The 10,238-nt window shown below is 38.6% G+C and overlaps 1 protein-coding gene across 1 annotated transcript; it reads right to left on the reverse strand.

Moving 5' to 3' along the window:
• Positions 1 to 747: 747 nt before the first annotated feature.
• aaas (achalasia, adrenocortical insufficiency, alacrimia) lies at positions 748 to 9,395 on the reverse strand. Its single transcript, XM_056383828.1, has 17 exons — positions 9,257 to 9,395; positions 8,933 to 9,074; positions 8,630 to 8,757; positions 7,590 to 7,645; positions 7,405 to 7,496; positions 7,141 to 7,187; positions 6,127 to 6,225; positions 5,725 to 5,868; positions 4,922 to 5,042; positions 4,687 to 4,811; positions 4,282 to 4,342; positions 4,094 to 4,184; positions 3,795 to 3,888; positions 2,986 to 3,053; positions 2,793 to 2,874; positions 2,572 to 2,656; positions 748 to 1,263 (listed from the first exon to the last, which is right to left on the reverse strand). Exons 2-17 carry the CDS (start codon positions 9,041 to 9,043, stop codon positions 1,108 to 1,110), a joined length of 1,560 nt encoding a protein of 519 aa, XP_056239803.1. The 5' UTR covers positions 9,044 to 9,074; positions 9,257 to 9,395; the 3' UTR covers positions 748 to 1,107.
• Between the last annotated feature and the right edge of the window lie 843 nt (positions 9,396 to 10,238).

A 10,238-nucleotide genomic window follows, 5' to 3' on the forward strand; every position in this document is an offset into this window, starting at 1 on the left:
CCACAGGGAGACACAAAATAATGAAAAATAGATGCAAAATGATTTCAGAGACACAAAACAACTATAGATGTGAAAACAGCAACAAAGACATGAAAACAACCACAAAGAGACTTTTTCAGTCTGGGTTTCCACTCTAGCGAAGGCCTGCGGGAGGTCTTTACATGTCTGTGGTCAGGGCTCCAAGGTCTCATAATCTGTCCTTGGTCTGATCAGATATGCTCCAGTTTGGCTGATGGGCAGTACAGGGACACACAACAAGGAACTACGTAGCTGCTCATATGTCAAAACCTACTTGGCAATAAATCTGATTCCGATTAAAAAATAACACATACTAATAAATAAAAACGCAGATTCCACAAGCAGAAGAAAATGTCCACATTTTCGGTGAAATATTTCCATTTCTTTCCTCCTGCTCAGACACAATTTTCTCTCAAAAACAGCACATACTATTAGGCACATGTGGCACAGGATGTCTTCATCAATTATTTATTTTGTGCTCCTCTGACACCGGTGAGCTGCTCTGAAAGAGGCACACTTTGTACATTCGGGTCATTCCACAAGTAGCAGCAGATCTCCAAACCCTGTTTTAATATTTTGTTCCAAGAGTTAAAGGATAGTTTCAGAATCTTTTTTCAATGGATAAATACACAGAAGTCGGTTTTTCTATCGTGGAAAGGAGCAGAACGCATCATTTTGCTCAGATTTATTGTCATTTCCTCCAAACATTAGCAGCACAATCAAAAAAAATGCTTTGAGTATACTTTATTTTGTCACTTTTCTAGTGTGCACACAACATAAATGTCGAGTATTTCAGGCTCTGATGCAGTGATTGTGAGTGATTGATTCTTTTTAAAAAACTGTCCATTGAGAGTCTGACAATGTTGTAAAAGTACAAAAGTTAAATCAGCAGAGTACTCTTTTAACTTTAAGTGCAAATATTTCAGCTCTGGAGCATGAACTCTACATTTCATCATGACCTAACAATGATTTCTATTTGGTTCAATGTTTTGACAAATAAGGAAACAAGTCTTAGTATAACAAGAACTTTCTACACATTTATTGACAATCTGTGATAGCAAAAATGACTCATGGGTGTGTGATGGTCGGTCAAGAGATGAACTCTGTAAAGAGCGACTGATTGGCAAGGGCAGAAGGCCTTTCCTGCGGGCAAGGCAGTAACGGACTGCCACTCAGGCCAAAATGGGGTACGCCAGCGCTCACAAAGTAGAAAGGCACATGGGTAATTCTTCCATTGGACCAACACTGTGAACAGAGAGAGAAATGTCACTGTGGAGGTGGTAGAGAACAGAGGGTTTCTGCGGGGTTCACTGGGTTCAGTTTGAGACTTTTTAAGACCTCTTCTATACCATATAGAATACAACTTAATACCTGCTTCACAATTACACAGACTAAAGTACGAAGGTATGACGGAGAACCAGTTGGAACAACATGGCTTGGAATTACGCACTACTATATCCCGTTTTTTCCAGTACTTGACAGTAAATAACAATAATTCCTAAAGACATAATTAATAATATCAAAGCAACATGGATGGAATAAGAGAAATAAAACAGATAAATGAATTAGTCAAGTAAGAAAGACTGATTCATGTAAGTTTTTGCTAAAATTGACACTTTTTAGACAAGGCGAGTTTCCTATCTACTGTAGCTAACTGTAGTGACAGTGTTAGTGGCAGGTCTGATGGTGCTCACTGAAACACCACAAAAAAAACCAAAAAAAAAACTGAACAACCACAAAACAAACCCAGGTGTGAAATGTCTCCCAACAGCCGAGAATATAAAAACATTTTACAACCAACATTACTGTTGTCTGCAGGCTGTGTTTTTACCTGTAGTTCCGCTCATTTGATCCAGACAGAGGGAAAATATTGTTGTCTTTTAGTTCTGGTCCAGTTCATGTTCACACAGACCTCTGCTGACTGACAGCAGGTCACGCAGCACATCAGTGCTTCTAAAGTGTATAATTATGTTCTCTAGCAGCACGAAGAACTCACGAGGAAATAACTGATTCTAAGCTTTATTTATATTATTAAACTGCAAATTGGCTGCACGTTATGAATATGGAGGATGCAAGCAAAACAGACTGCAGTTTTAACTGCTTTTGACTGTTTGACTCATTAGGACAGCATGTTACCATGGTTACCAAATTATTTACATAAGTGGTCTCAGACTTTTGGACCCCGCTGTATGTCACTTATACAGACCAATCATTATATCACCTACTGAGGAGTTCACAAACTGCAGATGGATTTATTAGTAGTTTAGCTTTTGAATTTATGCTAAAACCACAAATCTGCTTTTACTAAATCCTGTGTTTGGTCCGTTTGCTTTCATATCACAAATAAACCACCAGCGTCAACTCGGAAGTCGTTTAGGCCTCACCACAGTTCGAGGTACCAGCCCAAATGAACTGTACTCACCAGGAAAATGCACCAGAGTTCATTTTAAGTGAACCAAACAGGTTGGGTGTGAAAACATTTCTCTCTGTTCAAGGCTAAAACTACCACATTATTTACTACAACCTAATATAAAGAGAAAAACAGGGACTAACCAAAGTGAGCAGAGCTCCGTGCTGGAAATTCGGGTGGAACTGCATCAGTCTCGGCTCCGCACCAGGCTCTCCTTGAACAAAACCACTAAACAGGAAAACATAAGAAATATTCAGTACATGTAGCAGGGCTATACAGTAATACTAAGCTGGGAAATGCAATACTTTTCAGTTCTACTAAAGCTACACAAATATGAAATGTGACCACACGTAAAAGTACGAACCATGGCAAAAGCTCAAAAATGGGGTTGGTTCTTGTCTTGAACACTGCTATGATTGCAGGCCGGTCTGCTGCGTGTGGATCACCTGAAAGATAAAACAGCGACTGAGACTACTTATTAAAACTAATGCTAAAAATGACTCCAGTGTAATACTGACTGGGTTCATCGAGAAGAGCAGAAGAACAGTGAGAAAGACCTTTAAGAAGCACTGCGAGCCTCTCTCCTCTGGGATCCCAGGCTAAACACTGGATCTCTCCACCAACACTGGCAACAGATTAGACAGATGTGAGAGACTCAACCTCCAGGATCAAATAATCAACAGTGAAAGAAGGAACATCTTTTACTGATTTACCAGCAATACCACAGTGTAAAACACTTTTACAAGTAAAAGCCCTGCATTCAAAATGTGACTTGTAATATAATGTAACAAAAAATAGACTACGTATTAGGAACCACATGCACTTAAAGTATCAAAAGTAAAAGTCTTCAAGCAGGACGGCCCTTATCAGTTTTATATTTTTATACTACTGGATGATTATCACTGATGCATTAACATGTAAGCTGTATTTAAATGTTGTAGTCGTCGGATGTGTAGCTCATTTTAACTACATCATAAACTGTTGGGTATTTCAATCAATAAGCAACTATTGCAGCTCTGAAATATAGCAGTCATATAAAATGTATTAAGTAGACGCAGTCAGGTTAACTACAGAAACCTCAAAATTGCACTCAGGTCCAGTACTTAACTAAGTGTACTTAATTAATTTTTACAATTACATTTGAGGTAAAAAGAAAAACTGAAGCTGTGCTGACTGATGCACATAAGAATTTGAGTCAGACTCTTTGCTTTTTTTCAACCCTGCTTGCTGATTTGAGGCTATAATAAAAATTTCCAGGTGCTTCAGACTGTCTTTCTTTTTCTCTCTACGTTGTACCTCTGTTTATCTCTGTATTTAATGTATTTACACTCTAAGGCCAATCAGCGATTTAGTTTAAAGATCTTACATGATGTCTCCATCTGGAGTGTTAAAGGTCGTCTCTGATAGGTCAGCCACCACTGCTGCTGCCTGTGGCCCTGCTGATGTGCTTGTAGAAATGCCTGCAGAACAACATCACACAAGTGAACAACACGCTACTTATCTCTTTTTTCTATATAGTTAATAACTAGTTACACAAGTTATCAAAATTCTGTATTACTGTATAATCGCTTTTTCATCCAAATTTACATGAAAAATTGCAAAATCAATTATCAACAAAGATGTGTTTTCTTGAAAAGAACAGGTTATTTTTATAAAAACATGAACCTGGTGTGTCAGTGAAGGTCAGAGCGTAGATGACCGTCTCTCCCTGCACAGTGAAAAGCAGTCGGCTCCCATCTGGACTCCAACAGCCAGACTAACCAAAACATAAAACATTATTGAGTAAATACAAGATGTAAAATGTTTGCTTGTATCATTAAAAAATGACTTTGAAACATTGTGACAAATATCACCTGGCAGCGCCCCTTCACACATGGCCAACGCTCACAGGTCCACATCCTGGTCTCCCAAACCCTGAAGAAAGAAACTTTACTCATCAATGTGTAAGAACTCCACTTTCTGTCCACTTACTATCTGATAGCATCTGCTAAACTCCAGACTTTGCCACTAATCCCTTACATGTTCATAAATATTCATGAAAGTTGAGTGAGGCTCTATTATAATACAGCAAGAGGCAGATGAATCTAGTCCACACACACTAATCATGAAGGAGAAAAGTTCACATATATTCTCTGGCAGCTTTACATATCTTTAACTTGAAATGTGCTAATGTAGCTCCACAAGGAAAGACAGAATGAAGGAAGGTAGAAGGTAGACAAACAGGACACTGGGTATTTTCGAAACTCGCTGTCTCTAACCTGAACAGGTTAGACGGTGTAGAAGCCAGGATGTGGCTGCCATCAGGGGACCAGGACAGGAAGGTCACCCCACCTCCTCCAACCCGCTGAAGTGGCACACAGCTTTCTGCAGCTACATCCCAAACCTGAAACATGTATTGATGTCAAAGATACAAACGAAATTTCAGTCAAACACTTTGTGAATCATTTTTTGCAATATGAACTGGACTTAAAATATGTAGCTTTTCCCTCATACCATCACTGCAGTGTCCATAGGTGAAGCTGACACAAGGAGAGACCCACTGGGAGACCAGGCGATGGAAGTGACTGGAGAGTGACCAGGATGAGACAAAACTTGAGCACAACCAGATGAAGGCCTGGATGGGTCGAGAGGAAGAAGAACCATGTGTCATGAAGAAAGAAATACAGCACAGGAAAAGGCAAGAGAGCAAGAGTTTTAGGGTTTCTGCAGGGTTACATTTTAAACTTTTAAAGATCTTTTTAACACCACAGAGAATGCAATTCAATAATTTTCACACACATACTGGTCAAAGAATGACAGAAAACCAGTAGACAGTAAGGCCTACAGTTATTTATCAAGTACATGAATTTATTGACATCCATTTCACATTTCTGTCAATACTAATGGGACCATGACTCAGATAAGTGGCAGAAAATTGATGGATGGATTAGCCAATCGTTGCAGCTCTAAACAGATTAATTGAAGTTTTTGCTAAAACTGACAATTGACAATGTGGTTGCTTGAGTAGTTATTGTGTTTGCTAGAGGTCTGATGATGCTGACTGAAACTGAAGTTTCCTGCAGCACAGTTCACTGTCACAACAATCCCACTTTTAGTTGATGTGTGACATCTTCAAGCAGCTCACAACCACAGACGAGAAAAAAAGTTAGAACTAGGATTACTGTCTACAGAAGGCAAGAAAAAGGATAAATGAAATTCAAAAATTTTTAATAACTTCTAGAAACTTTTTGGAGAGAACTGATTTCAATGCTTTCTAAGACCCTTCATAACCTGTGCATACCCCAGAGCTTATGTACCTGGTTGATAGTGAGCAGGGGTCCACGTGCCAGACCAATAAACAGTTTTGACAAGCGACAGCCAAAGCAGATGCACACAGCGGCTTCCACTGCACTGCTGCCACACTCCTCTGTAGACGGTGCTTGAGTGTGGGAGTTGTGGCACTGACATACAAAAAGAAGAAAAGTGAATGTCATCTTGCATTACAAAGCTTTGATCAACAAATATCTTTGTTTTTAAGTTATGGTGGGGGTCTGATCGTATGTAAAATTTGTGTGAAAGTTCAAGAATTACAAGTTTAGCTATGGTACTCATTGGGTAAAAATCAAGTGTAATAATTTGCAAAGAAAGCAGGAGCATGGTTTCATGACAGATTAACAGTGTAAACTTTAATCCATCAGCTGTCAGCGTAGTTACGGCACCTTTTGGGGTTGTAGATCTTAATGGAGTCATCCAGGAGGGCTACAGCAAATTTATCTGTGTGAGGATGCCAGGCAAAAGCTCGCACCACACAGTCAGACCTGGTAACACAGAAGGGATTAAAGCAGACAAAGGTTACTGACTATTTAATGACTGTTTTTTTTTTTTTATATATATAATTTTGTCAATTACATTTGGTTTAAAATACTGGACAAGCGTTAGGGTTTTGTGGCTGTAAGCACAGCCATCAATCTGATGATTAAGATAGAACAAGAAATTCATTGTTAGGGTTAGGGTTAGTAAGAAAACCTCACTGACATTTCTAACTGTGCTAATAACTAAATTTACAGCCTTGGAGCAGAATTTCTCCCAACAGTATGTTGTGAGGCCTACTTTATATGTTCAAATAGCGACAGTAATTTTTTGAAGAACAATCTAATATTGTTGTTAATTCAATATTTATGTTCTTTTACAAACACCATTTCCCATCAGCCCTTGACCTTCACGGGTTAAATATCACAGCTCGACAGAGGAGGTGAGTCCACGAGCAAATCGAGGGGTAATGGTTAGTTAAGACATGTTTGTAATAACAGCAGGACAGAAAGGAGTGAACGCTGCAGAAACTGTTAAAGTTGAAAAAAGATTTTATGGATGTAGACATAACCAAGTTATGATGACATAAGAACCTATGCTGCAGTGGTTGTAGTTTCTTCATGTAAGCTGTTGTTTGTTCTCTGCCTACAAAGTAATTGGTGTTTCATTTTAATAAAATTGTGAAGGTTTAAATGTCTCACAGTGAATGCTGCAGTGGATGGCAGTTTGTGTTCACATATGGAAAGTAAACTCCTGCTAAATAAGAGACTGCATTGAGTTAGTTAAAATATTTGAGAGAGAGTTTTGTCTGGACGAGATTCTCTACATCCAAGATACAAAACTGATTTCATTAATGTCTTCTTTTATTCAGTCTATCTGAACAGTTGAAACCCTAAATTATTGGCAGCTACATTGGCACTTACCAGTTCAGCACTTGTGAAAATTCAGCTATCATGTCTTCACTTCTCAGCTATGGAACAAATGACAAACAGGTAATGCACAGTTTAATGTAACTCAACAAACATCTGATAATCAAGTGGATTTCTGTCAACAACATATTTAAAGATAAAAGATGATATAAAGGGGGCGCCCCAGTGGTGCCCACCTTGTAGTGTCAAACTGTGAAGTTGCAATAAGCAAAGCACAGGTTCTGGGGGGGGGGGGGGGGGGGGGGGGGCAGTACTTACCGTGAGATGAGGAAACAAGGAGCCGTGAAAAGAAGAGACCCATCGGAGCAACGCCAGCGTACAACCAGAACTCATTGACAGCCATTTAGGCACTATAAGATACAGGAGAGTTATATCAGTGGATATGAAGCATCTGGTCATTATGTGTAAAACAGCACAATAGTGGATTGTGGTGCCTCACATACCCTCTGTATGAGAGTTGGTAATTTCAGTGAGTAGTCCTGAGAAACCACCATCCCGCCTGGAACAGACAGAGAGAAGTTGCAATTCTATTGATAATTTTTGCCTGTAATAGACTTGGGACAAATTATTGATAAGACAGTGCATTGGGACATTATGTCTTGCAGTACATCATCCTCTGACCTCGAGTTAAACTTGGTTTACATATGACAAAGATTTGGGTGACTATGAGCCGTAGCTGTCTCCTTCCTTTACTGGACACTTGTACAATCATTCAGGTTTCTAGCAGTTTAACTCTTTTGCCAACATAAGGCTGTTTGACTGATGGCAAATGTTTTCATGTTACTGTGTGCGCTACGGAGGAAATAACAATACTGTTTTATCTAAGTTGTCTGTACCTTCACATGAAAATGAAAACACTTTAAATTTCAGTGTATACATTTTTTCACATTCATTTGTCTGATACTTTTGTGCAAACCAAGTTACATGTTTTGCACACACGTACTCAATAACACTTCAAAATATCTGGGAGATGGGGGATCGAACCATCAAAACTCACATTTGAAAGCTTCACCACTTGTTACATGGCAAGATTCCTGGTGAACAATTATTGTCTCACAAAATGTTTTGTAATGTACAGTCATGTGTAATATGAAAGCATTACAGCAGTAAATTGACCTGTAAATGGGTGATATAGCAGCTGATATTAGCTTCCTGCAGATATATGTACATTGTGTGCCAATGAATTGCAGTAAACAAATGCCATGGTAGTTTCTAAAACAGTGTATCCATTGTATTGTTTGCCCACTAGAGAACACTGACGAGTTTTATTTTGAATGGAAAATGCCCTGCTCAGTACATACAGTATATCCTTTGAAGTTCTTATAAACACTAGTTTAAACTTTCTTTTTAAAATTTTAAGAATTCAAAAGTCCAATGTTGGTCAGGCATTAACAACATAATTGTCATAAGCAACATGTCAAAGTTTATGCATTATATGCAGTAATTGCAACACCTTGTATGCCAGGTTAAATGTGTGTCCTACCATGCTGCTGCGCTCCTCATCCACAGTGTCTCAGAGTGGTCCAGAAATGCTGCCTTGCTGCTGCTTTCTGTGCGACTGTGGAGCTTCAGAGACTCTCGTGGGAAGTACAGAGTAAGAGGACTAGACTCCTGCAGAAAACACACAACAAAGTGATTACCTTTACTAAAGACACTACAGATGGCTAAAACTACAACAACTCATTAACCGATTGTCTTCGGGGTCAAGGTCCCTATTGCTGTTATTTTGGACCCCCCACAGAAAACCACGTTAGACTAAATCCAACACAGCAGCTGTGAATCATACCTGTTTCGTTTGGTCTTCAGTGTTGGTTCCGGACAGTAGCTCGTTGTTTGACTCACACAGAGTGGTATGTCCCGAGGGCAGCGGAGGGGGAAACAGCGCCAGAGAGCACATCTTCAACACGGTGAAGTCTTACCACTGGACCCTGGAAACACACCATGGATCACATAGGTAAACACCGGGTACCAAATGTCATGTTTACACACCAACAGCTGAATGTAGCCTTACACTCGACGTCAACCGGTTGGCGTACACTAACGGTTAAAGTTAGCTAGCTAGCTGGCACAAGTTAACTACTTTGATGTCACTTATTATTATTATTATTACTTGTTGTGGAAGTTAACTTGTAGTGTGTCCTGTGTATGGTGGTGAATTTTCATGCGGTAGTTTTCCAAACTAAATAAAAAATATATGCTACACTGTTGTGAGACTGTGCCTCGCTTCGAGTCAATCCCGCCGTGTGGGTTACGGCAACTCAGAAGGACAAATCGTGCGAAGCTCAGTTTTTTTTTTTTTTTTTTTTTTTAAATGTTGAAACAACTTTATTTATATATCTATGACACAGATAAGTACAGTGACAAACTCAATGCTTTAAAATTTAAACATAGAATACAATTAAACATCATTACCTACCAGAAATAATAACAAAATAGTTATTATTTGGATTGAAGTGTTAGAATTAATTGCCTATACAGGTAGGGAGAGTTGAACATATTAAGATAATAATTAATCAAAATATGGAACTGAGCAAAGGGCCAGAATAAATAATATGCAGTGTACATAAAGTTTTGGATCGTGTAGGTCTTCTCCTTCTTCTTGTGGCTTCTTTTGGAAAAAATATTTGCTAATTCATTTCTTTTAATTCCAATATGTAAAATGAGACTCAATCCCATCATTTGAATTCTGTATAGTGTCTGTTGTATTTTTATCAAAATATGTGTTTGCTGAATTTCAAACTGGCTCAGGATGAACGTGAATCTGAGCATACAACTGCTCTCAGTGGTTTTGTCTTTTCAATCCATTGTAATGCTAACGTTTGTCCAGTGTAAACTAATTACCAATCACTAATTCCTTCCCCTCCTTAAGGTTAAACTCTGGAACAATTAAAGCATCATTATTAACTAAATTCTTTTATGCATCTGTGTAGATCTGAATGTATTTGTAGAAGTGACTTCCTGAATAGCTTCTTATTGTATGTGAATTCAAAATGAACTCCTTATCTTTGTTTTTCTTTTTGATTAAAAAACGTAAAATATATTGTAAGACCAGGAGTACAATCCATGCTTAATTTGCTGAAGTTCTGCTACAA

Source organism: Seriola aureovittata, chromosome 9 (genome assembly GCF_021018895.1).
Source record: "Seriola aureovittata isolate HTS-2021-v1 ecotype China chromosome 9, ASM2101889v1, whole genome shotgun sequence".
Classification (NCBI taxonomy): domain Eukaryota; kingdom Metazoa; phylum Chordata; class Actinopteri; order Carangiformes; family Carangidae; genus Seriola; species Seriola aureovittata.